We start from the raw sequence: 26463 nt of genomic DNA, 5'->3' as shown, positions 1-26463 counted from the left end.
CACCCCGTGGATAGATGCTGCAGCCTCCTGCCATGGTAGCCTGAGAAAGCTACTAACCATCATATGTCCCAGCATCCAGGAAGCAATCCCAGCCATGGTACTGCAGCAACCACCCAAGGAGCTGCTCCGACAACCCAGAGAGCAACAGTAATACCCTCGCATGCCGCGGCGCTTAGGAACATCACAGCAGAACACTGGGGCAATGGGATTTTATGGAGAGAACATGTTAGGTGAGAAACAAGCACATGGGGCTGGGGGCTGCTTGCTTCTTTACAAAAATAGAAAAGAATTCTCTGGACAGCTGGCCAGACAACGGTTTTCCTACCCCACGGATGTGTTAGAGATTTCCAAACATTTCCCACTGCACACCAGGGTGAACCGGAGCCCTTTTCGACATGCATCACTAAACATCACGCAGAGTGAGCCCAGAGTAGCCATAGGAACGGCCTCACTGGATCAGATCAATGTTCCATCTAGCCCAATGTCCTGTCTTCTGACTGCAGCCAGTGCCAGATGCTTCAGAGGGAATGAACGGGACAGGGCAATTTGGAGGCCAATCGCCTTCTGCTCAGGGCCCTCACTGGTGGAGCAGGGCCAACGTTTTTTGGACTAACCGTTATTTCAATCGGAAGTATGCAGATTCGGGCCGACCAAAACGTTTTGCAAATTTGTGCCGATTTTGCTGAATTGTTTCAGCCTGAAAAAAAAAATTGCATAAAAGTCTCCCCTCCCCAAATGCCTGACACATTTTCCTGTGAAAAGTTTCGGTTTAGCTGAACCTGCTTTTTCTGTTGGCAGGGGGGAGGCAGTTTTGGTGACAAAATCCCAAGCAGCTGTCTCAGGGCTTTCTCTAGTTAAACTTTTTATTCCCTTGGGGTGGGGGGTTACTTTGTGGCACTGAGGGAGGGGGAAAGTCTCTCACACACAGACAGACGGCCGAGTTGGAGCAGAAGGCAGGCAGGTCCGATCCCAGTGCCAATGGGGCTAAGCTTTGCTCCCTCCCAGAGAAAACCAGCCACAGATCTGTCACTTCCCATTGATTTATTTTGAAAGCAGAGAAGAAGTGAAAGTATAAAAAAACCAAAAACCTACCCAACCATTGGAAAACTGGCACACTCTGTGTACTGATCTAATGCCGGGTGGAAGGAGGGAGAACGCGGACTCTTCCCTTTTGGGAACACAGATTGGCAGCTAGACAGGCTGAAAGAGAATAGACCCTGTAAAGAGCCAAAGAGCCATAATTCCAGGGCAGCGCTTTCCTGGAATAGGCAACAATAATTTAAAAATTACATGAGAATGAGGAAGGATTCGAAGGCAGCAGGGCGAGACATGGCTTCTGTTTGTTATGCCCTTTCACAGCAAGCCCTGGGCCTGTCCCCCACAGCTGGCCTTCGAAAGCAGCCTTGCAAAAGTCTACTCCAGGGGTGGGCAACCTATAGCACGCGAGCGGATTTTCAGTGGCACGGATCCTGGCCACTGGTCCAGGGGGCTCTGCATTTTAATTTAATTTTAAATGAAGCTTCTTAAACATTTTAAAAATCGTATTTACTTTACATACAACAATAGTTTAGTTATATATTATAGACTTATAGAAAGAGACCTTCTAAAAAGGTTAAAATGTATGACTGGCAGGGGAAACCTTCAATCAGAGTGAATAAATGAAGACTCGGCACACCACTTCTGAAAGGTTGCCGACCCCTGGTCTACTCCCTTAAAGAGCCAGAGTTTGTGTGACAGGTAAGTTGCTCATCATGAGAAGGGCAGGCTAATTAGTCTTGTTCCTTGGCAGGTAAATTTCACATGATGAATTGGCCAGGACACATTAGAACATTTAGAATCAATGGGATTCCAACATTTAGAATCAATGGGAACTTGGTTCCTGAGTTCCACGGCCCTTACAAAGGAACGCACTATGGAAAAAATGACCCTAATTTCTGAGCCAAAGATAATTTTCTAAATAATAGTTATATCCACAAACATTTTTCCACTCCAGAAGCTGTGGGAGATCTAGACAAGCCTTGCAATCTGGTCAGCAGACTGCCTACATCCACGTACATGAAATAGATGCTGCGGTTCCAGTCCGCACGGACACAGAAATAAACCTCCGGCTGGAATTTCCCCTAGCAGAGAAGGATTTTCACATCACAAGCCATCAGAAAATACACACATCAAAATGAGAAAGGGCTCACGGGTGGGGGGTTGCAGGGCCCCACAGCTGAAACCTGGAGCCCCAAGCCCTGGCGCTCCCCATGGGCAGAAGCCATGAACCCATGGGCGGAGTTGGGGGTGGGCACAAGGCTGTAGCCCCCCACACTGCGGTGCCTTTCGCAGATTGGGGCAGTCCATGGGTCAGCTCCACCCCCACCGCTTCCTCTCCCCCAGCTCTGGCCCTCTGGCCAGGTGGCAGGTGGGAAACCAGAACCAGGCAGTGTGGGGCAGCTGCTCCTCTGCTGGTGGTGCCATGGAGCAGGCAGCCAGAGCATTCCTCCGTCTGCTGCTGGTACCCAGGGTTGCGGCTACTCCGCAGCTCCCAGCTCCCTTTGCTCATGCAGCCAGTCAGAGCCACCCGGGTGAGGGACCCAGCTCCAGGGCCGGCAGAGCCCTTGGGGAGCAGCCACAGTAGGGGGAGCCCTCTCAGCACAGAGCTCCAAGCTACCCTAGGGTACCCTCTGTGCCCTGAGCTACCCCCCTGCCCGCACATGGCCCTAGCTACCCCCCTGCCTGCACAGCCCTGAGCTACCCCCCGTCTGCACACAGTCCCTAGCTATCCTCCTGCCTGCACACAGCCCCTTAGCTACTCTAGGGTACCCTCTGTGCCCTGAGCTACCCCCCTGCCTGCACACAGACCCTAGCTACCCCCCCTGCCTGCACCCTGAGCTACCATCTGCACACGGCCCTAGCTACCCCCCTCCCTGCACACAGCCCCTAGCTACTCCCTGCCTGCACCCTGAGCTACCCCGCTGCCCTCACATAGCCCTAGCTACTCCCTGCCTGCACACAGCCCCTAGCTACTCCTCCCTGCACCCTGAGCTACCCGTCTGCACACAGCCCCTAGCTACCCCCTGCCGGCACCCTGAGGTACCCCACTGCCCGCACCCAGCCCCTAGCTACCCCTGCCTGCACCCTGAGCAGTTTTCAAACTCTTTGAGCTGAGCCCCCCGCACCCTTCAAATTATAATTTTTGGTTGCGTCCCCGCACAACCCAGCCAGGTGTGTGGCCTGCTGAGGTGAGTCGGGGGAGGGGGTGGCACTCCCTCCCTGGACCCTACCATGTGGAGCTGGCCCGAGCCCCACCAGCCCTTGCTCCCCAAAATAAAAATCAAACTACACCTATACCCAAGGGTGTCCCCCCCCCCGGCCCCTCACCACCACCCCCACACTGGGCCCTGGAGTTTTTCATAGCATGTTGAGGGGGGCTCTGAAAGAAAAAGATTGAGAACCCCGCAGTAGGGTGAACAGGCCTTTTCCTTTCCTAGCAATAGAGAGTTTCGCCGGAGCCCCATGCCCGTGTTGCGCCCCCCCCCCAGTTAAAGTGACAGTCACACTCACACCGCCTGGAACTGGGGGGCGGGCTTAGGCCTGGGGGGTGCGGTTGTGTCAGCGTGCGAAGTCCCCGGGTAGTTCTAAGGCGGCAGCGTTTACACCCGGCTCTGTGCCTGGGTCGTTCCATTTGGATCTTTCCCCATTTCAAACGGCAAAGGCCAGTCACCAAGAAACACAACTGCAATGCTCCATGTACTTCCGCTCCCTCCACTCTGGCCGGGAACCGCAGCAGCCAACTGAACTAGGGCATGGCATGTCAGCAGCAGTTAAACTGCAGGGGGTGCTCTCATGCCACCAGTCAATGGGGGTGCAGTCCTCTAGGGGTGCTGCTTAGCCAAGCCAGAGAGAAGGGGGGAGCTGCACCTCTCAATTTAACCCCTGCACGTCCAGTTTTAAGTTCGGCCTGTGCCCGGCTTTCACGCTTCGTCCCAGCTCCGCTGCACAGCTGGGAAGGCGGCGAGAGGCCCACCCGCCAGCCTGCGAGCTCTGGCCCCAGTCACTGCTGCACTCTACACGAGCTGGGGTCTTGTGCTGACTGGGCACCAGCTGGGCTGGGCACCGCACAAACCTACAACACAACAACAGCCCCTGATGGCAAAGGGGTCACTCACCGCAGGAGCCGGGGGTGGCATAGCAGCTCTCTCCCCATACGGTGCCCCCTGCTGACAGTCGTTCCGATGCCGTGGCGGCCTCGCTTCCACCAGCCAGGCGACGATGTTTGTCGATGTTTGATGATAAAGTCCAACAAGTAATTCCTAGGCGTTGTGTCAGGTCTCCAGCCCGGGCTCTGGGCTCAGGCCTCTTTGGTCAGTGGCTGGTAAGGAAACCAGGCCCTCCCTCTACACAGGGTTCCAGCCCAGGGAGCCTATAACCAGCAGCCACGGTCTGCCCCATCCCCCTCCTTGCTGTTGTTTCCCTGGGCTCCTTCCTACCCAGCCTCTCCCAGGCTCCCTTTCCCCACAACTTCTCTGGGTTGGCCATTCTTCCAGGGCTAGGATTCAGGGTTTATTCACCCCTGGTTTCCTCCTCACCATTTGTCTGCTCCCAGATGGTGGCTGCAGACACCCCCATTACAGCCCCCTTCCCCTACAAACTTCTTCTCCTTGTACAAGCCAGGCTGCTTCTGCCCAGCTGGGCCTCATAATCAATTAAGCCTGGCTCTGCCTCCAGGTGCAGCCCGCTAACAGAATTGGCCTCACAGCCACATTTAACCCATGCATAGCCTGTGTTGGGTACACGCTCCATCCCACCAACACACAGAGCAGGCCGTATAAGTGCTGCTTCCCTTCAGCATAGCACTACCACTAGGAAGTGGTTTGCAAAGATTTAAAATTATGACGACATTTGTTTTATGGGAAAAAATGATGGATTTTTTGCCATTTTTCCAATCAGCTTGGCATATCGCTGCCCCTCTCTGCCTCAGTTTGCCCACCTGTACAATGAGGGATAACACTCACCCAGCTGAGACTAGTTGCAAAACATTTTGAGGATTAAAAGCATGGTAAACGTTTCTATCGTTCTTTACAGATTGATTAGTTTGTACTTTTATTTCATTCTAATTTTGAAAATTGACAAATTCTAATTTTCTCAACAGTGGTTTGGCTGTTTCCGAAGCCACATTGGCTACAGCTGTTCCTATTATCCAGAAGGCAGTGCTAAATGTGTCCCACTAACCAATTTGAAAGTTGAGTATGGATAAGTACCGGGGCTGCTGGCCTGCCATCTTTCACTGACACTGCAGTCTCTCTCTCTCTCTCTCACACACACACCCACCCACCCACCCACCAAAAGAAAAATGAAACTTGGCCACCAAACGCCTTTTTTAGTGTTTTATCCACAAATGAAGTCCTTTGTTTTGCCTTTTTTAAGCATACGTTTCATTCTTCACACCAGATTTTTTTTTTTTTAAACTGCAATCTAGATTTACAATATATACAATCTAGACGGTAAGGGACAATCAGTACATCTCGCAGATTTACCTATGTACAGTCTTTGGAGCAAGAATTCTTTTATAAAAAAAACTCTTAAAAAAAGTCTTTACAATAGAACCATGGTGTAATACATCAGTCATCTTCGGAGGAAACTGGGATTCTGAGATGGCTAGCATTCCAAAGACCAGTGAGCGTGACGGAGTTTAGAGTTGACACATACCGTACAGTAAATATTTCAATGTTCCGCCCCCAGGGGGTCAGGTCTGGACACATATGCATAACCTGTCTTGCTGAAGTTCGGGAACAGCTCCACCAGACCCAGGAAGGACCACACTGTGCCATCGCTCCTGTGGTAACCTGGGTCTCAGAGAGCAGGGGCAGAAGTCGTCTCTCGTGATTTCCTTCCACACCTCCCTCTCCCCTTCCACACCTCCCTTCACCTAAAAAACCTGTGCAAATGCCAAACGCTTTGGAAACTCAGGGTGGGGGCCTGCACTTTCAGAGCAGGGGCACATGGGTTCCACCACTGCCGTCACCGCAAGGTACTGAGCAGCCATGGTGCCGGCCACCGAGACACCAGGGACAAGTCCAAAGAGGCAGCTGAGAAATCTCCCGCCACCCTTCAGAGCTCGACAAAGGGAGCTGGGGGGATCCCCTTCCTTGCCTGCCTGAGCATGGGATTCAGCAGCACTCTGCAGTATCCGCAGTGCATGTTGTGCAGGAATGAGAGTGGGGACGCTCTGCTGAGACCGCAAGCCCTGTGCCCATCCTCATACGTGTCCACACAGTGCCCACAGTGATGGAGGGGTACTGGCCCTGCAGAGGGCAGCTACAGCCATTGGGGTGCCGTAATCACTCCGCAGCCATTCCACAGTCAAGGGAGGGCTGAGCTGTTCTCCCCACCTAGCAATACCCAGTGTCCAGCCTGCTTCTCACCCTGGTCCCTGCATCAGCCCGCACCTACCCCTGCTTGTCCCCAGTACACCCAGTGCTCAGCCACCTCCTCTGCGTTGGCCCCTTGGACTGGGGCTCTCGGAGCAGGAGCCCGTAGGTGGGGTTCCCGAGGAGGCGGGGGCAGGACACACAATACACTGGGCATCCAGCACTGTGCCCATTGGACAGGCTGGGCTTCCTGGCTTCCCTCAGCAGGTGATAGCCAGCTGCTGTGAGTACTGAGAACCAAGCAGCCCTGGGACATGTATGTATACACACACACACATATATATATATATATACACACACACACACACACCCCTCTCCAGCAGGGACAGGGACACACACACACACCCCTTCAGCAGGGACAGGGACACACAGACGCACACCCAGTAGGGATGGACACACACACATACACATACCCCTCCTGCAGGGGGCAGCAAGGATGGACACAACACACACACACACACACCCCTCCAGCAGGGGGCAGCAGGGATGGACAAAACACACACACACGCTCATTCCCTAGCCATGCCCCCTAGTGGTACCAACCATGTTACACACGCCTGACTGTGCTACAAGGGAGAAGGGGTGCAGTGGTAGGAAGAGCTTTGGGCCCCAATCCAGCACTCGCTACGTCAACGGGAGTCCTTCAGTGGGGTCAGACACTTAGTGATGAAGTCAAAGCCCTACAGACACCCGGGGCACAAAGCTGCTACCCCAAGCCTGTGCCGCTATGCCGGATAAGAGGGGGCTGGGTTAGGGGGGAGTATCCCCGAAGGTCACTTCTCCTTCAGGCAAAGCGGAAGGATGATACAGTTTCAATCCCACTGCTCCTCAGCCCCCCACAGGGCAATTCAATGGAAACAACATTACACTCATTCTGCAACAGACACCGACGCTTCTCAGATAAATAATCATTTAAATTAGTTCGTTAAATTAACCAGCATTGAGCCACAGCAGTGCCTGCTCAGGAGAGACTTTTCTGCTCTGTCCCACCCCCTTCAGGTCAGCACCTTGAAAAAGAACCTTTCCCCCACCCCAGTGAGAGATCTGGGCTTTAGCAGCATATATGTCCCCTGCCCCGCTTCAGGATCTAAAGGACCAGCTCCCAGGTGGTGTGCCCAGAGCCCGACGGCTGGGAATCTCAGCAGAGAGGAGACGGCTTGCAGGGCGGGCTATAGAGACTCACCTCCCATCTGAGCCCTGAATGTTTAGGGCCAAGACACGTTGGCCGGGAGCAGGGTGCAGTCCGGCAGCTTGTGTAGTACCCAATGAGCGGTGGGTATCATGGGCATGGGGAGGCTAAGCCTCCCCTAACCCAAGCCAGGGCCCTGCCCACGCTCTGCCCCATGGACGGGGCTTCACCTCTCCCCGAAGGCGGCGGGGGCTCAGCTCGAGCCGGTGGGCCAGGGCGGTTCGGCTGAGGCTCCTCCAGCTGCGGTTGGTGGGGGGGCACGCTTGGGCTCTGGTGGAGAAGGGGAGCAGGGGGAGGCCTCGGGCAGAAGGGGTGGGGCTGGCGGGGGGGGGGGGGGGGGGGAAGAAACGAAGGCAGCTGTGCTCTGTCAGTGAAGAATAATTTAACGCTCCCACCACTCTGCCTCCCTGCCCCATTCCCACTGGGAAGCAGCACTGGGGGGCGGGGGGGAGAGAAGAGGGGTCGGTCTAAAACCCCATCAGCATGATACCCCTTCCCCCCCACGACATAAATGTTTAAAAAAAGGACACCATTACAGCTTCCACCTACAGCAGCATTCCCATGTGCTGCACCCCAGAGCCAGCCCCCCCGGCAGGGGGGAATGAGGGGGGTGTCAAACCAGCCCCGCTGCCTCATTCAGACAGAAAGCAAACGGATCTGGCGAGAAGTTGACTATTCTTCCGCTGTCCAGGGTTCAGTTCAACAGTGCGGCAAACAGCCCCAGTCCCCTACGCGGACCGGGCAGACCAAAGAGATGGGTGCACCAGCAAGCCACGAGGGCCCATCCCACGGGGGCACCCTCTGCACCGCCCTGAAGGCCGGCAAGTCAGCGTTGGCTTGGCCGCAAAGGGATCCAGCCACCCCACGACTGTAAGGATTTCAAATGCTCTGCTTCTGAGCCTTGACACGATGCGGCCGAAAGCCACGTTAGCCTGGCCGAGGGGGACTCCGCAGCCCTCTACCCTCTGTCTACCTTCTCCAGGACCAGCGCTGTCCCCAGCAGCCAGCCCCCACCATAAGCAAGGAGCCCATTCGGGGCCCTGCGGCGCAGCAGTGGTATCTCCGGCCCGGTGGATGTTGGGACGCGCTGGGTGACAGGCAGCCAAGGCGGAGGCCAAGGCAATGCAGGGAAATTCTAGTCCATGTCCCATCAGAAGTGCGTAAGGTTCTTGAGGACACCTAATTCAAGCATCCTTTTTATTGCTAATGCCTCGTGCGAGACATTGTGCTCCGACGCCTGCGAGACAGACAAAAGAGAGAGACAGACAAAAGAGAGCTCTTTAGGCCAGATGCCATGGCAACAAGCCCCCTGATAAAAGCCTAGCTAGACGGGAAAGGCTGTGAGTCCAGCTCCTCCCCACCCTGCCTTGTCGCGGTTCGCCCTTCGTGATGCTGGGGGGGGGGGGGGGGGAGGGAGTGGCCTGCAGCTTTAAAAGGGGACTGTCATTGTTTTAAGAGTTGAATATTTAATGCCTACAACCGCCGAGATTCAACCTGGATTCATGCTGCACTTGTGTTTTAGATCAGTGGTTCACAACCTTTTTGGGCTCAGGACCCATTTGTAAATGTTTATGGCCTGTCGTGACCCAGTAAATAGTCTGGGGGTGGAGGCCCTGGGGTGGTTTTGGTCGAGTCCTGCCCAGCACTCGCCTCACAGTGGCAGCTCCTGCACCTCCTGTGCTGTGGGGCTGGCTGGGCTTGGCTCTCCGCTCTGAGCGTTGCAACCTGTGGGGTCACAGCACTGCTCTGGTTTGGCCCCATCCCTCTGACTGGACCAAATTTGTGTGAGTGGAGTTGTGACCTGGTTCAAGGGGTTGCAGTGCCACTCCCTCAAATTTGGCCTCCCTGGGCTCCCATCATCATGACGGCTGGGCCAAACCTCAGTGGTGCTGGGACCCCAGAGGTTGCAACGCCTGGAACGGGGAGGTGAGACCAGCCAGCCCTATGGGACAGGAGCCGCGGGAGCTGCCACGTGACCCTTTGAAACGTTCTGGTGACCCAATTTTGGGTCCCGACCCATGGCTTGAGAAACCCTGCTTTAGATGACACCATCTCTCTGAGGAGGGACTCTCTTCATTAGGTATTTATTAATTGTATTGCAGTAGCACCTCAGAGCTCCAGTTGTGGACCTAGATCCCGGTGTGCAAGGTGCTGTACAGACAGAATGAAAAGATGGTCCTTGTCCCAAGTATATGGCAAGCTAAGCGTTCTGCTGTCTGTACAGGGCCTAACACATGGGGACCCTGATCCTTGCTTGCTGTTCCTAGACACTACCATAATACAGATAGTGCTACTACTTAGAGTATTTCCTAGGTATCCCCTGTACTTACTCTGGGGAATACTCCAAATGCCAAGGGAATGGAAGAGTTTTTATGGATCATCACGGTCATATGCAGCACTGCTCTCTAGTGGATGGAATGCATCAACGCTATTCATGGGTATGACCAAGGGTAGTGGCCATAGCATATGGAGGGGCGGTATAACCCCTAGTTCTACCGAATCCAGACAGCTTACCGCTAATACGTTAATAACACAATTCCCACTGGTGACGTTTGTAAAGCCCAGAGATTCGCACAGGAAAGGTGCTGTGTAACAGCAAAGCGTGATCACTACTAGAGGGGAAAGAGCGCACGGTCACTTACGGCCATTGACTTTAGTGTGATTTGCTCGTAGTAATGTATAGTCTGTTTCTTATTGGCAGAATCGGGGTATCCAAAGCCTGCGATATGTACCAGGTCACAGAAGTGCAATGCCAACGTGATGGCTAATAATCCCGTCGTTGGTTTCTAGAGGGAGAGACATGAAAGGGCTCAGGGTGATTAAAAAAACAACCATACATGCTGGGTTCAGTTCAGAGTGGTTTTCTCCCCCCTTCTCTCTTTGGGGACAGGTCCTGTGTATAACACAGAGGCTTGGTATGCGTGATCATTAGAGCCCAGAGTGAACACTGGGTCCAGGCTGACCAATGACCATGGTGCCTTGTGATACATGGACGCAGTTCGTCACATACGCGTGACTTAGAATGAAGGTTCCCCACTTAGGAAGGGCAGCTGCTAGCTATAGGGCTGCCGCCATTACGAAGTGGGACTCTCGGTTTTGTCCTGCATATATCACCACCTGCCTTATGGGGTATAAAACATCTGGACTAGACAAGAGGGGGAATACTGGGTCATGAACTCCAAGACACACATGGACTTTCCAAGTTGCTCCTTGAAAAATCTCCAGATGGGGAGAGCCCCTATGACTGTGTCCCAGGTCATTAGGATCTGCCATAGATCAAGGCACTGAGAATGGATAGTTTAAGGAAAGCTTTATTGCCCATGACTGCAATGCATGAGTATCCAAACATGGGGGGGTGGGGGGGGAAAGCGGATAGCTCATTGGTTTGAGCATTGGCCTGCTAAACCCAGGGTTGTGAATTCAATCCTTGAGGGGGCCATTTAGGGAACTGGGGTAAAAATCTTTCTGGGGATTGGTCCTGCTTTGAGCAGGGGGTTGGACTAGATGACCTCCTGAGGTCCCTTCCAACCCTGATATTCTATGATTCTATGAGCACTGCTTAAACTCCTGTCCCAGCATGCACTGGGCTCAGCGTGAATCTGGGGCAAATTCTCTTCTTTGGTTGATCCAAAATCCCAGTAAGGAACCTGGAGGAGTGATCTTTGGGACATTATACCCTCCCCTCCCAAAGTTGCTGGACAGAACGTTGAGGACAATGGAGACTCCTGCATGAAAATCTATTTATGGGAACAAGGAGAAAGTCATACAAACAGTTTCTCTGGACGTGGCAACACTATAGCCAAGTGCACACCTTCCTTCAAACAGCCAGCTGCTCTGGAAGGAGCTTCCACCTGGCTAAGCTGGTACAAGCCATGCTGAGCTGGTCTCAGCTGGAAATTATCTTCCCCCTAGCCAAGCTGGTCTGGGAATCTCTCTTTGCAGATCTTTTACTAAGTTACTTCTACCCTGACCTATAAGATTTCCATGCTTGGGACATTTCTCTCTGCTTGACATGGCTGGGAGGATGTGAGCCTTGATAGAAAGAGACCAGAGAACAGAAGAACAACTTATTGCCTCTTCAGCCAACTTCTATTCCCTTCCAGGGAGAGGAAGATATTCCTCTCTGGACGTGGCAGCCCCCCATCCCCGAATGACGCTGTTCCATTTGGACATCTGCTCGCTCTGATCCCTCACATCACTAGATTTAGAGAGTCACTGTGGCTCTGCAGAGTTTTACTCATTCCTCAGTTATATGCTGTTCCATCCATAGAATTTGGCAACATCAACACGAGGTCAGTGTATGCCAAAGATTTGCTCCTGGGAAGCAGCTATTTCAAAAAGGACCTGGGGGCTGTGGGGAATAATCACTGAACACGAGCTCCCCATGTGATGCTGTGGCCCAAAGGCCTCATGCGATCTTTGGATATATAAACAGGCGAATATTGAATAGGAGGGGTTCTATTACCTCTTTGTTTGGCACTGGTGCGACTGCTACTGGAATACTGGGTCCAGTTCTGGTGCCCACCGTTCAAGAAGGATGCTGATAAATTGGAGAGGAGTCAGAGAAGAGCCACGAGAAGGATTAAAGGATTAGAAAACCTGCCTTATAGTGATAGAGCCAAGCAGCTCAAACGATTTCATTTCTCAAAGATAAGGTGAAAAGGTGACTCAAGCCTGGTCTGTAACTACTTACATGGGAAATAGAAATTTGATAATAGCAGGCTGTCCACTCTAGCAGCCAAAGGTCTCCAGTGGCTGGAAGTTGAAGTTAGACAAATGAAGGCTAGAAATAAGGCAGAGGTTTTTAACACTAAAGGTAATTAAGCATTGGAACAACTGTGGTGGAGTCTCCATCATGGTAAATTTTTAAATCAAGATTGGATGTTTTTCTAGAAAATCTGCTGTAGTTCAAACAGGAATGAATTTAGGGCAGTTCTCTGGCCTGGCCTATGCAGGAGTCAGACTGGATGATCATAGTGGACTCTTCTAGCCTTACAATCTATGAAGCTATAACAGTGACTGGCTCTGGGACATTTAAACCTCTGCACCTCAGTTTCTCGAGCTATAAACGAGGACCCCACCACATCTCTTGCAGGTCTGTGGGGGCATTCGCTAGTCAACCATTCCAAAGTGTTTTGAAGATGCAAAATGCTATGGTGTTACAGCGCCACTACAGAAAAAGATGAGAAGAGAATTCCACTCTGAACTCCGCAGACCTTCGTAACTTCTGCCAAACATTATGGGTTTGTCTGATTTCTCACAAGTGATGGATAACAAGGAAAATCTATTCAGCTATTTCTTGCATTATAGATGCACACAAAAAAAGGCCATCCACGAATACCTTTAAGCTTTAAAACAATAAAAGAAATCGGATAACTCAAAACCAGCTTTGTGTGCGGCGCGCGCACACACGCACACACACACACACACTTATAATTTGACTGCACTGGCCAAACAAACAATAGAAGGATTCAGTGCAGAAAGATCTTCATCCTTGAGCAGAAGGCGCTTGCTAGCTTCTCCCTCCAGAAGAGCAGCTTCTCTGGTTTAGACTCGAGCCACAATCACTTCCCAACAGTGGCCAACTTTCCCCCCCAGCAAAGCAGTATGAATATAATCTCAAGGATGCAAGGAAACAGAGGTGAGCGGGTGGCCAGTATCTCCCCACACCCGGGAGGCCCTGTACAGATGGATCGCCTAGCATTTTATCTACAAAGCACCGTAAGAATCACCCAAGTGGCCTTCACCTTGATCTCCTCCTGCTTGGAAAAGGGCAGTAATTTTCCAAATCGTGTTGAACCAGCCCTGGGCTACTCAATAAGTCGATGGGGCACGAAGGGGAAAAGGGTGGGGGCAGTGCAGCTGAATGGCACCATGCCCCCTTAGCGAGTTCCAGTTGGGACTACCCTGTGATTTAGATCCGGGGCACCAGGAGTCTGTCTCGCTCTCTCTGCCCCCAGCACACCGGCTCCCTTACCTGTTTAATCTTCCGCGGTTGCTTCATGGAAAGATTAAGCAATTTAGCAGCAGTAATTTCCATAAAGTAAGGGTTCAGAATTCGCACTTGCTCAGGATTGGCATCCCAGATTAAAGGAGGCTGCTTCCAGAATCCCTTGCGAACCTGGAAAAGGACAACAGGAAAAGTCAGGGGCTGTTCTTTCCCCACTAGGCCTACACCAGGCTTGCATCCAGCAGCGAGAGCAAAACAAGGCAGAGGAGAGGCCAGCCGCAGGCCCCCACGACACTTACTCGCTTCTTGTCATTGAGGATCATCTCCAGCCATTGGAAATCCATGGGTTTAAATGGCACCAGCACCAGCAGAGTATCCGGGTTGTTTTCCCGTCTGGGGTCGAAGTGCGCGGACTCTGGGTAAAACAGGCGCATGGTGGTTTTGGAGCCCACATCTGCCTCGTACCCATGAACTGGCGCGTTGTTCAACCTGAGGGGAGGGAGCGCAAGATGAGGCAGGGGCTATTTCATACGGGTTCCATTTTCCCCATGACCTGTCCCATTAGCATCTCACTTCCCCTCCCCAGCGGAGACCCTTTCAGGGATTTGAGCCACCTGCTCGCCACACTTTGACGTGATAGATGTTAGGTTAGGGGATGTGGGGACAGGATCCTTCGGGAATGAACTCCCCCGGGAAGTAAGGCCCATCCCAGCGCCACCTCCCACTCTGGGTGCCAGGCGCATTGCTTTGACCCGCCTTCTCTAACAAACCCCGAGCAACGTGAGTGTACGTTTCCACAAAACCATCCAAACCAAACCCCTCCCCTGCACACACACACACACACACACACACCTCTCCCTGGGACAGGATGAGAGAGCAAACACAGGACAAATGTTAGTCACGTGGCTTAATGCATAACTGCAAGGCAGGGTGGATAAAAATCAAGGATTTAAAAAAAAATCTGATTTTTTTTATTTAAATCAGAATTTTTTGATAAAATGCTTTTTGAGGAAAAAACCTATCTAAAGATAGTTTTAATTAAGATACATTATAGCTCAAAGATATCTAATCATGGAATAGGGATTATAAATTCTAATTCTATAGTATGAGACAATATATTCATGTAATGTTTAAGAAAAATTTTATAAATGAGTTCCAATAGTTCATGGATTAGGGATCCAATTTTATGGGGTTCCACAGGCTTCTGTATAGATTATTTGTGTTAATTTTTCTATCTACCCAATGGGACTCGGTATCTTCTAGACTGAGCACTATCAGAGATGCTTAGTTTTGTAGTTCTCAAACTGTGGATTTGTGTCTCCAGAGGTAACATGCTAGTTAACAGCAAAAATGTTTTTAAATAAATAATATTTAGAGGTGAGAAATAACAGACCTCAACTCTATTGTCCCTCTGCAAATTTGTGTACACAGAGTCAATCCCTTACCTCTCTCTAAAAGTGCAAAGTTCAATGAATAGAAGATTGTTGGGGGTGGAATAGATCTGGACAAGGAGAAGAAATCTGGAGATAAATGTGAGAAGCGAGGGACATGCGCTTTTTTGTTAAAATATTGTGTGTTTGTTGTTGAAGAAAAAAAATCCAGAATACTTAACGTTGTTGTTTTAGTTAAAACAAACAATTTTAAGTGTCTGTCTGGTGATGTTCTCCTCCTAATACAGCCTGGCAAGAAAATCCTCCAAATATTAATGATTAACCTGTTGAATTGGAGATAGTTCACCTCCCAATGACTTCATAAATATCTGCTTCAATTATCATTGGTAAATGAAATAACCAAACAATCATTCATTTTCTGATATAGCTGTAAAACTAATCTGAAAAGTTTTCAAAATAAATCCCTGTCTAAAAATGTATAGTGTGTCCCTTCTAAAAATGAAACCTATATCTAACTCTGAGTTGTGAAGAATATGTATTAGGATTATAACAGGGGTTCTCAAACTGGGGGTCAGGAACCCTCAGGGGGTCGTGAGGGTATTACATGGGGGGGTCAAGAGCTGTCAGTCTCCACCCCAAACCCCATTTCACCTCCAGCATTTATAATGGTGTTAAATATATAAAAAAAGTGTTTTTAATTTATAAGGGGGGGGTCGCACTCAGAGGCTTGCTACGTGAAAGGGGTCACCAGTACAAACGTTTGAGAACCACTGGGTTATAACAACCAACAAGAATGCACTTTTATGTAGAAAACCATGATTAAATTGAGTCTTCCTGACTAGTGATTTAAATCAAACCCACCCTGCTGCAAGGTGCTCACGTACTACAGTGACGAGAGTGCCTGAATAGACTAGAATCTCCTGGTAGGACTAACCTGGATCTCCCACATCCCTTGTGTAAATCTCTGCATTTCCGTTCAAATCAGAGCTGAGGAACTGGCCTAAGGAGTCTGAGCACCTGCTTCTCGCTGGTGCTGGCAATTCCAGCTCCAGGAAAGCCCAAAGCATCCCCACTACGTGGGCTGCCTCAGGGACCCGAGAGTCTCAAAGGCAGCCCTGCTATGTCAGGGCTTCCGGGATGCCTGTCATGGAGCCAGGACCATGCGGGCTCTCTGGACTTCCAAGCTCTCTGTGTGGTGCCAAGAACCTGACACTCTTGCAAGCCCTGACTCTCACTCGAGCTTGGCTCCTAGATTCACAGCCTGGAGTCTGGAAATCCTGGGGTCTCTCAGTGTCACTGCCATCAAGCTGATAGCCTGGAGGTCCTGGAACAGGCTTCCCCATATGAGCTTCCCGGGGACCCCGGATTTCCAGGCTAGGCAAAGGGTAGCCCCAGGGCCAGGGACCCCAGAGCTCTCAGACTCCCGGGCCACATTTCCATGTTTCTGTTCAGGATTTCCTGTTCACCAGCAATTCTGTCTTGGCCAGCGCTCGTCCGTGCTAGCCCTGCTCTGTGGCTCTGCCTCCTTTCATGCACGCCAAAGCTAAGTCAAAGGAAAAGGGAACGATACGAGGCTCACATGCCTCAACACAAAAAGAATGCATTCCGTTTTCCTCCATCCCATTAACGTAGCATGGATCCCAGTGTTTATCTCAGCCGGTCCCCAGGTATCTGTGAACATTCTCCGCTGTGTCCAAACTGATGTGATGGGTCCTTAGGGGGAGGAAGACCAACCCTCACTGTACTGAATCTCCATAGTGCCTTACCTGATCACCACGTCGTATTTGTTGATTGCTTCCCCCATGGAGCTGTTTCGGAGCCGGTGTCCGTTCCCCACCACTGCACATCTTCGGCACTTCATGCTGCAAAAGAAAAAAATCTCAACCAAACGCTCTCACCATCCTTTTCACCTCCGGGGGATTCTCTCCCCCCTTTACATTGAACAATTTAGTTCTTTACACATTTTTAGAAGCAACAAAAACAGCCTCGACTCCTTGGCGCCCTCTAGGGTTGAGCTTCCTGCTGCCCCAGGGGGTGAAGTTTTGCACATAATGGCTTTGCGATGCAGGAGATCAGACAAGATGGTAATGGACCCTTCTGCTTTGAGATCTATGAATCTGAAAGCACTGCATTTTTACCAGTGGATTCCAGAGGAAATGCAGGTGTGAATTCCCATTGCTGCTTTCCCTTGGCCTAGTCAGTAGGGCCATCTCTCTGATGTAGACATTTGCCCCCTCCCACTCACTAGGAACCAAACTGAAATCTCAAACCCATTTATAGGCTCATAGACTTTAAGGTCAGAAGGGACCATTATGATCATCTAGTCTGACCTCCTGCACAACGCAGGCCACAGAATCTCACCCACGCACTCCTGTAACAAACCCCTGACCTATGTCTGAGTTATTGAAGTCCTCAAATTGTGGTTTAAAGACCTCAAGGTGCAGAGAATCCTCCAGCAAGTGACCCATGCCCCACGCTGCAGAGGAAGGTGAAAAAACTTCAGGGCTTCTGCCAGTCTGCCCTGGAGGAAAATTCCTTCCCGACCCCAAATATGGCGACCAGCTAAACCCTGAGCATGTGGGCAAGACTCACCAGCCAGCACCCAGGAAAGAATTCTCTGTAGTAACTCAGATCCCACCCCATCTAACATCCCATCTCAGACCATTGGGCAAATTTACCTGCTAATAAGCAAAGATCAATTAATTGCCAAAATTAGGCTATCCCATCATATCATCCTCTCCATAAACTTATCAAGCTTAGTCTTGAAGCCAGATATGTCTTTTGCCCCCACTACTCCCCTGGGAAGGCTATTCCAGAACTTTACTCCTCTGATGGTTAGAAACCTTCATCTAATTTCAAGTCTAAACTTCCTAGTGTCCAGTTTATATCCATTTGTTCTTGTGTCCACATTGGTACTAAGCTTAAATAATTCCTCTCCCTCCCTTATATTTATCCCTCTGATATATCTATAAAGAACAATCATATCTCCCTTCAGCCTTCTTTTGGTTAGGCTAAACAATCCAAGCTCTTTGAGTCTCCTTTCCTAAGACAGGTTTTCCATTCCTCGGATCATCCTAGTAGTCCTTCTCTGTACCTGTTCCAGTTTGAATTCATCCTTCTTAAACATGGGAGACCAGAACTGCACACAGTATTCCAGATGAGGTCTCACCAGTGCCTTGTATAACGGTACTAACACTTCCTTATCTTTACTGGAAATACCTCACCTGATGCATCCGAAGACCACATTAGCTTTTTTAACCGCCATATCACATTGGCGGCTCATAGTCATCCTGTGATCAACCAATACTCCGAGGTCCTTCTCCTCCTCTATTACTTCCAACTGATGTGTCCCCAATTTATAACCAAAATTCTTGTTATTAATCCCTAAATGCATGACCTTGCACTTTTCACTATTAAATTTCATCCTATTACTCATTTCACACAGACCCCTGAATAGCAATGGGGCCCCAGTCACTACCAACACACCTAGATTCCAGCTGGCGACCCAGAGACAAGAGATACCCTTTATCAGCACATTAGACTGCAAACAAAACATGTTAACACCCAAATAAGGTGGCAGGTGCATATAATAAGCCCCCTGCTCAGTGGACGGCAGGGATTGAATTTGAGACCTTCATCACTAAAAGCAAGAGCCCTTACCGCTTGAGCTACAGGAGTAACTCCTCTAAATTGGCACAGAAGTAGACTCTTATCCTCTTAGGTGAACTACACTCTCAGCATGGATTACATATTGTTCAGCAGCAAAGGCACTGGGCTGGGATTCAGGAGCTCTGGATTCTGTTCCCTACTGTGACACAGACTCTGTGTGTGATCCTGGGTAAGTCTCCATCTCTCTGTGCCCTAGTTTTCTCATGTGTGAGCTGGGGATGCCACCCCAGCAGCACAGTTGTGAGGTCCAAAGAAGGTCTCGAGCCTGTCAGATGGGTGATACTACAGAAGTGCAGAGGCAGCATCCTTCCACAGGCCTCGGGCACCACTGCGACAGTTATGGCAGGTGAAAATAAGGTGCCCAGCTGCCTGATGAAGAAGAGACACCTGCTGGTGCCAGAAGCTGCGGTGGAATGGAGCATCCATGTGATAAACCAGCCCTGCAATTGGACCACGGTCAGAAAGATCTCTAGGCAACTGGAAGCTGCTTCACCCAGTCAACCCAATTCTTCCACCAGTTCAAGCCACTTCAGAGAGAGGACTCCGTGGCAGTAGCTTTGTCCGGGCCAGTCTCTCCCCTTCCACTGCTGCCTCCAGCTTCCTGGAGAGCTGCTAGAGGCAAACGCCAAGAGGCCGGATTTCAGCCCAGAGCCTATAGATAGCGCACTGAAAGACAGGCAAACACAGGGGCTGAGCCTGTCAGCACACTGCACCTCCCCTAGCAAACCACCAACAGCCCTGTATTGTGTGAACAGCCTCATGCTCCAGCTTGCCAGGGTGTGACAGGGAGGTGGCTGCTGCTGCTCTGAAGCCGGCAGTGTGACCTAGCAACTCCAACACCCCACTGGGTCGCAGGGATCCTTGGTTCTATTCCCAACTCAGCTGCTGGGTGACCTTGGGCAAGTCATGTCGCTCTATGCCTCAGTTTCCCTGTCTGCACAATGATGCTAATGATACTGACCTCCTTTGTGGAGCTCATGGAGATCTACGGAAGAGACGAGCTAGGCGTTAGTGTTTTATTGCATCAGGGACAGGCCTTTAACTAGCCCAGCGACGGCCTCTGCAGCATGTTCCATAAGCCCTGGCTTGACCCCAGGTTTGGTTTTTCCTTCTGTCCTAGCGACAGCAGCCTATGCCCGTACAGTCCAGCTACTGGAGATGACAGCCACACGAGGAAGGGTCTGGTTACACTGTGCAGCCCTGCACGGGAGTTTTGTTGGGCCTCCTGAGATCTGGTTCTCGTTCCTGATTCTAGGTGGGCTGGGTCAGTGAATCCTGTTTCTTTGCTCTGCTACAACGGTACCCCAAATCTGCTGTGGTTGTAGGAAGGGGGGGGTCGCTCGCCCTGTATTTCTGACCCACGCCTCACATGGTCCGTGCTTGACTAGCTCAGACAAGCAGACAGACCAGAACGAGAGAGAGCCAGTGCTCGGCTGTCAGACAGAATCACGGGCACAGCAAACGGACACTGCAACTCGTTACCGGCCTGCCAAAAATCAACGGCTCGTTTTGCCGTATGTCCCCAGAGAAAGTCCAGCAATTTACTCCATTTTAGTGCAAACAAACAGCCAGGCCGCTGACTGGGGCTGCAGCACCATGACATCATGTCCTGGAGCACGTCTGTCAACACGGGGCTGGGTTACAGACTGCAAGTCTGCCAGGGGCTGGGAAATCCAATCCTGCCACTGGCTGCAGGAAGGCAGCACACTGGGGGCGGGGGGGGGGGGGAGGGAGGGAGGGGTGGCTCATCCAACCAAATCCCTTGGGCACATCAGAAATCTGCCCATCAGCCTGGCATGCAGTTTGGCCACCTCGGTTCACAAGGGGCCCAAGGACTGGAACAGCAGGGGGCTGCAGGGCAGGACTGAGGGGCATCAGCAGAGACCCACGGACTGGCAAGGCAGGGGGGCTGAGCCACATGGAGAAACAGACTCTGTCCACCCCTCCCTCTCTCTCATCTCACAGTTTACAAGGGGGGAGAGGAAGAAGCAGGAGAGTGGGTGGCTGCAGGACAATGCCAGGGAGGGGAGGAGAGATGGGGCAGGGCTACAGATGGGGGAGACATCTGGACAAAGCCCCACATACACACCAAGGGAAGGAGAATGGGGCAGTTCGGGGATGATAGCGATCAAGAGGTCACTGGTGGGGTTTGGCGATGCGCTCCCAACACACACAGAAGGCCAGGGTCTCTGACAGTCAAACACCCCAGCACGTGCATTCACGTGCCAGAGGTGGTTGTGAAAGGGCGCAGCTCAGGGCAAGGGCAGCTCTTCAGGTGAGCAGGGCAGCCTATGTAGGAGATGGAAAACTCCGACTTCAAAACCCCCTCCAAGGGTTAAATGAAGCCCGGCATCGGGCAGTGGCAACACCCGTGCCATGTGCTGGCGGTCCACCAGATCTACGGCAAGACGGTGGGGAGACAGGGGGCATGTGCTTAGTTCAAGCGGGGAGATGCCCTCTCACTGCGGTGTATGTCAGGGACACCGACTGATACGCTGAGTCTCTGGTGCAAGGGGACTAAATCTGTGCAAGCAGTTTCTTCCTTTTGGCAAGTTCCCGAAGGGCAGTAGTAGATGTCGGTTCTAAGGAGAGGTGAGAGCGACTTGTATGCTTCTCCACCAGGAACTACGGATGGGAGGACATCTCAGTCCTAGGGTAGGAGTTCACCCACCTGGCTGCTGGATTTTCGGGCAGCCAACACCTGAACTGTCCTCCAGAGGGTTGGGGACTGGCGGTCAATTTAGGATGAATGAAAAGAACCTGATGACGATGGCAGGGGGAGAGAGGGTGGTAGGAAAGAGGAGGAAGAGATGGGTTGTACCCAAGAAGATGGTAAACATGTGGACCTTCGTGCTGCCTCAGACAGACACAGTTGGTGGATGTTTGCATGACAACCCAACCCCAGCTGATGGGGGAAGAAGACTCCATTATCTCTTCCTTTTGATCCAGAGCCTGGTCAGATGATTTATCAACATCCACGAGGGGACCAAGAAGCAGAACGAGACACCCATAGGCCAATATAAATGGACTTCAGCCTCCTTGGCATTCAGGCCAAGAGCTTCCTGTGTTCACTCGGAGAGGGGGCTCTGCTGGGTTTAAACCCAATTTTTGGTTCATTAAAACCTTTGCTAGGGATCTTCTCATCCAGCATGGGTACAGGCTGGCAGTGACTGAATGGCTCCAAATGCCACCTGAACCCCAGTGACCTACGTGAAGTGACTCTGAAAACTCAAGGCCCTTGCCAAATCCCACGCCGCACAGATGGCTCTAACTGGCCCAGCAGAGAAGCCAAGGGCCGGATGGGCTGTGGGGCCTGAACCCATCACAAGGGCAGACTGGTATTACACAACACACGGGGGCAGAGGGGAGCTAGCCCTGCGCCTGACTGGTGGATAGATGGACTTGAGTCTCCAGAGCTCTCAGTCCAGCCCCTTCCACAGCTCTGTGACGATCATTCACCTGACAATGGCAGCACGTGCAATCAGATGTGCTGGGAGGAAACGTTAGATGCACTGAAATTACCTTTGGATGCTTTCGGGCACCGAGTAGCTGGTGATCGCTAACACCCGGAGGAGAATGTCTTCTGCAAAGGAATGCAAGGGGGCAGTTAGTGAGGTCAGTCCTCCCCAGAAGCCATGAGATCCCCATGTCAGGCACAAGACCCCAGGCTACCCCCAAGCACCACATGGAAACCAGAGAGGGAATTCTTCTCTTGAAGGGCTGTTTCCCTGGGATCATCCCCTTTCCCACCATCAAAGGCTCCACCCCCATCCTCCCTCTGGCCAAAGGCAATTGGGCCTGGCCACCTTCCAAACCCAGGCCCCTCTGCCATGTGCTGACTGGCCGGGCTGGGGAGATCAGGTAGAGAGAGGGGTCAGTGCAAGTAGCAAAGATGCTCTGAGCTCTGACCAGGTCTTTCCCAGTGGACGGACCCTACAGCACATCCATGCCGGAGCGTCCTCCTAGAGGCTGCGGCAGCCACGCGAGACAGAGAATGAGCCGTGTAGCAGGAAGGAAAGCGTGTAGTAACTTAACAAGCCCTGGGGCTGGCGGGGGAGACAGAGGCGGCCACGTACTTATTGATCAGGCAACGGTTGGAATAAACAACATGCACTTAGGTGCCTCGAAGCAGGAGCACTGAGCAAGACTGGGTAGAGCCTTCCTCAGCAGCTGTCCTGTTAACCTGTCCTCTCTGCGTCAGCACTCCCCAGCCCCAGGGCTGCTCCCAAATGCACTCGGTGCAGAGCCCTGCTTCCTTGGGCACCCTTGTCTGTCTGCATCCATCTGTTGTTTCTTGACTTAGACTTAGATTGTGCGTGTTTTGGGGCAGTTTGCACAGTACCCGGCAGAACGGGGTGTTAGGCTGTGACTGGGGCTCCTAAGTGCTACAAATAAATAATGACAGTAACAACAGACGACTCTCACGCTCTCCAGAGGAGCCTGCATCTGCACCAGCAGATCTCCTACCCACTATTAACACATAGCACTGCCCAGAGCTTCCCCCAGCACCTATACACCTCCCAGCTGCAATGGGGTTCACCACACACGTCAACACCCATGGGGCGGGCGGGCAAGGAGGAGCTGGGAGCAACCGGCCACTATCTGCCAGTGAACATGAAGTCTCACGCATCTCCACCATTGGACCCCTCCCTGCCATCCACACCCCTGAAGTGAACTGCTCCTTCCAGGACTGAGGACTTGGGTAGATGTTCAGGAGAGCTGACAGGTTCTCAAGGGGACAATATTGAATGCACAACTGCAAACTATAATGGGGAGAGACCAATATGGCTCCATCAGGAGCCCTTTGATGACCTGAAAATCAGAAAAGAATCCTACAAAAAGAGGAAACATGGCCGAATTGCTAAGGAAAAGTGCAAAAGAACAGCACAGGCATGTAGGGACAAAATCAGAAAGGCTAAGGCACAAAATGAGTATTACCTAGCCAGGGACATGAAAGGCAATAAGAAGATCGGGGGGGAGGGATAGCTCAGTGGTTTGAGCATTGGCCTGCTAAACCCAGGGTTGTGAGTTCAATCCTTGAGGGGGCCACCTAGGGATCTGGGGCAAAATCAGTACTTGGTCCTGCTAGTGAAGGCAGGGGGCTGGACTCGATGACCTTTCAAGATCCCTTCCAGTTCTAGGAGATAGGATATCTCCAAAATTTAATTAATTAAATTAAAGATGTTCTTAAAAGACATTAGGAGCAAAAGAAAGACAGCGGCAAGCATAGGTCCTCTACTTGGCAGGGAAGGAGAGCTAATAACTGATGACATGAAGAAGGCGGAGGTGTTGAATGCCCATTTTGCTTCAGTCTTCACTAAAAAGGTTAATAGTGACTAGACACTCAAAACAATTTATATTCACAAGAGGGAAGGAATGCAAGCCAAAATAGGGAAAGAACAGGTTAAGGACTATTTCGATAAGTTAGATGTATCCAAGTCAGCAGGGCCTGATGAAATTCGTCCTAAGTACTTAAGGAATGAGCTGAAGCAATCTTGGAACCATTAGTAATTATCTTCAAGAATCCATGGAGGATGGGCGAGTCCCAGAAGGCTGGAGAAGAATAAACATAGTTCCTATTTTTAAAAAGGGGAACCAGGAGAACATGGGGAATCACAGACCGGACAGACTAACTTCAATATCTGAAAAATACTGGAACAAATGATTAAACAATCAATTTGTAAGCACCTAGAGGATAAGAGGATAATAGGGAATAGCCAGCATGGATCTGTCAAGAACAAATCATGCCAAACCAACTTGATTTCCTTCTTTGAAAGAGTTTCTGGCCTAATGAATGGGGGAAGCAGTAGATGTGTTAGATCTTGATTTTAGTAAGGCTTTTGACACAGTCCCACATGACATTCTCATAAGCAAACTAGGGAAATGTGGTCTAGATGAAATTACTGTAAGGTGGGTGCACAACTGGTTGCAAGACGGTACTCAGAGAGTTGTTATCCATAGTTCACTGTCCAACTGGGAGGGTGTATCTAGCAGGGTCCCGCAGGGGTCAGTCCTGGGTCTGGTATTATTCTTTTAATGACTTGGCTAATGGAGTAGAGAGTATGCTTATAAAATTTGCAGATGACACCAAGCTGGGAGGGGTTGCAAGCACTTTGGAGAACAGGATTAGAATTCAAAACGACCCTGACAAACTGGAGAACTGGTCTGAATTCAACAGGATGAAATTCAGTGCAGACAAGTGCAAAGTACTTCACTTGGGAAGGAAAAATCAAATGCACAACTACAAACATGGGAAATAACAGGCTAGGTGATCATACTGCTGAAAAGGGCTATAGTGGATCACAAATTGAATATGAGTCAACAATGTGATGCAGTTGCAAAAAAAAGGCTAACAACATTCTGGGGTGTGTTAACAGAAGTGTTGTACGTAAGACACGGAAGGTAACTGTCTCACTCTAGTCGGCACTGGTGAGGCCTCAGCCTCAGCTTCAATAGGAGTGAAGTGAACAAACTGGAGAGAGTCCAGAGGAGAACAAAAAGTATGATTAAAGGATTAGAAAACCTGACCAACGAGGAAAAGCTAAAAATCTGGGCATGTTTGGTCTTGAGAAAAGACGACTGAGAGGGGACCTGATAACAGAGTTCGACCATGTTAACAGCTGTTACAAAGAGGACGGTGATCAATTGTTGTCCTACCTTCAGTGGACATGGAAAAAGTAGTAATGGGCTTAATCTGCCGCAAGGCAGATTTAGGTTAGATAATAGGAAAATCTTTCTAACTCTAAGGCCAGTTAGGCTCTGGGATAGACACCCAAAGAAGGTTGTGGAATCCCCATCATTGAAGGTTTTTAAAACCAGGTTCGACAAACCCCTGTCAGGGATGGTGTAGCTTTACTTGGTTCTGCCACAACACAGGGGCTGGACTTGATGACCTCTCGAGGTCCCTTCCAGCCCCATGTTTCTATGATCCTATCTGTCCCTGCCAGAGGAGAGCTCACCAGCTGTCAAAAGCCAGGAGGAGGGGGAGGGAGAGGACTGCTGCCATCTTTCAGCAGCAGGAGCTAGGGGATAAAAGAGACCCACATCTGCTGTGGCTTGGGCACAGAGAGGGACACACTGCACACAGGAACCAGTTGGGTATACGCAACCAAAAGCAATCACTATTACTTCAGCGTTGCCAGACTTTGCTGTGTTATGAACGATGTTACGGCTCCTACAGCTTGGGATAGGCATCTTTTTACTGTTTTTAATCTAGATAAAATAGTCTTTATTCTCCTTTTTAAAAAGAGACTCAGTCATCCAGTTAGGGATCAGAAACAGTATCATGCGACTCTGACAACCAATCACGCATCATGGGCAACAAGTTGTTGCTAACTGTTTGCGAACGCCCGACTGGCTGAAAGTTTTTCTCACAACCTGGTCAAGCAACCACAAACACCTTTGTAAGAATTCATCTGTTTGTGGGTAATTCCCTAACCGAAAACAGGGATCAGCTGACGAGAAGTTATTCACAACATGCCCATGGAAGGGCAATGCAAACAATAAGCAAGTCCAGGGCAGAGCCAAGAGGCCACGGGAGAGAGCAGATCAAGCCACATTGGTTAGATTGCAAGTAAGAAATAGGAGGCGGCAGGAGATGCAGAAAAAGCAGGTGCAAAGGAGAATATATTTCCTTTATTGTGTGCCATGCTGCAATTAACCAAACCCCAGGGATTGGTGTTGCAGAGCAGAGAAAGCAGGTTTGCTTACCGCTTCCTTTAGTCCCATATGGCAGCTCATACGGCGATCGGTTCTTCACCCAAAAGTAATCATTTAGGTGTAAAAACATTGGATGATCCCGTGTGTAACTGCAAGGAACACAGAGCCCGATTAGCCAGAGGGACGTGC

At 50.8% G+C, this 26463-nt stretch overlaps 1 protein-coding gene across 15 annotated transcripts in view; it reads right to left on the bottom strand.

The window, feature by feature from the left end:
- Positions 1 to 7920: 7920 nt before the first annotated feature.
- Positions 7921 to 26463, bottom strand: part of ST3GAL4 (ST3 beta-galactoside alpha-2,3-sialyltransferase 4) — a 162784-nt gene continuing 144241 nt past the window's right edge. For all 15 annotated transcript variants that reach the window (XM_054005259.1, XM_054005265.1, XM_054005256.1 and 12 more), the window contains 7 exons: positions 26326 to 26423; positions 22138 to 22198; positions 16713 to 16808; positions 13855 to 14044; positions 13583 to 13726; positions 10248 to 10391; positions 7921 to 8842 (listed from right to left, as the gene is read on the bottom strand). In XM_054005259.1, the coding sequence (XP_053861234.1) occupies positions 8756 to 8842; positions 10248 to 10391; positions 13583 to 13726; positions 13855 to 14044; positions 16713 to 16808; positions 22138 to 22198; positions 26326 to 26423 (820 nt within the window). In that variant the 3' untranslated portion in view covers positions 7921 to 8755. The remainder of the gene's footprint in view (positions 8843 to 10247; positions 10392 to 13582; positions 13727 to 13854; positions 14045 to 16712; positions 16809 to 22137; positions 22199 to 26325; positions 26424 to 26463) is intronic.

This window comes from Malaclemys terrapin, chromosome 15, assembly GCF_027887155.1.
Source record: "Malaclemys terrapin pileata isolate rMalTer1 chromosome 15, rMalTer1.hap1, whole genome shotgun sequence".
Taxonomy (NCBI): Eukaryota; Metazoa; Chordata; order Testudines; family Emydidae; genus Malaclemys; species Malaclemys terrapin.
The sequence above is the reverse complement of the archived record's forward strand: the minus strand, read 5'-3'. Positions and strand labels throughout refer to the sequence as shown.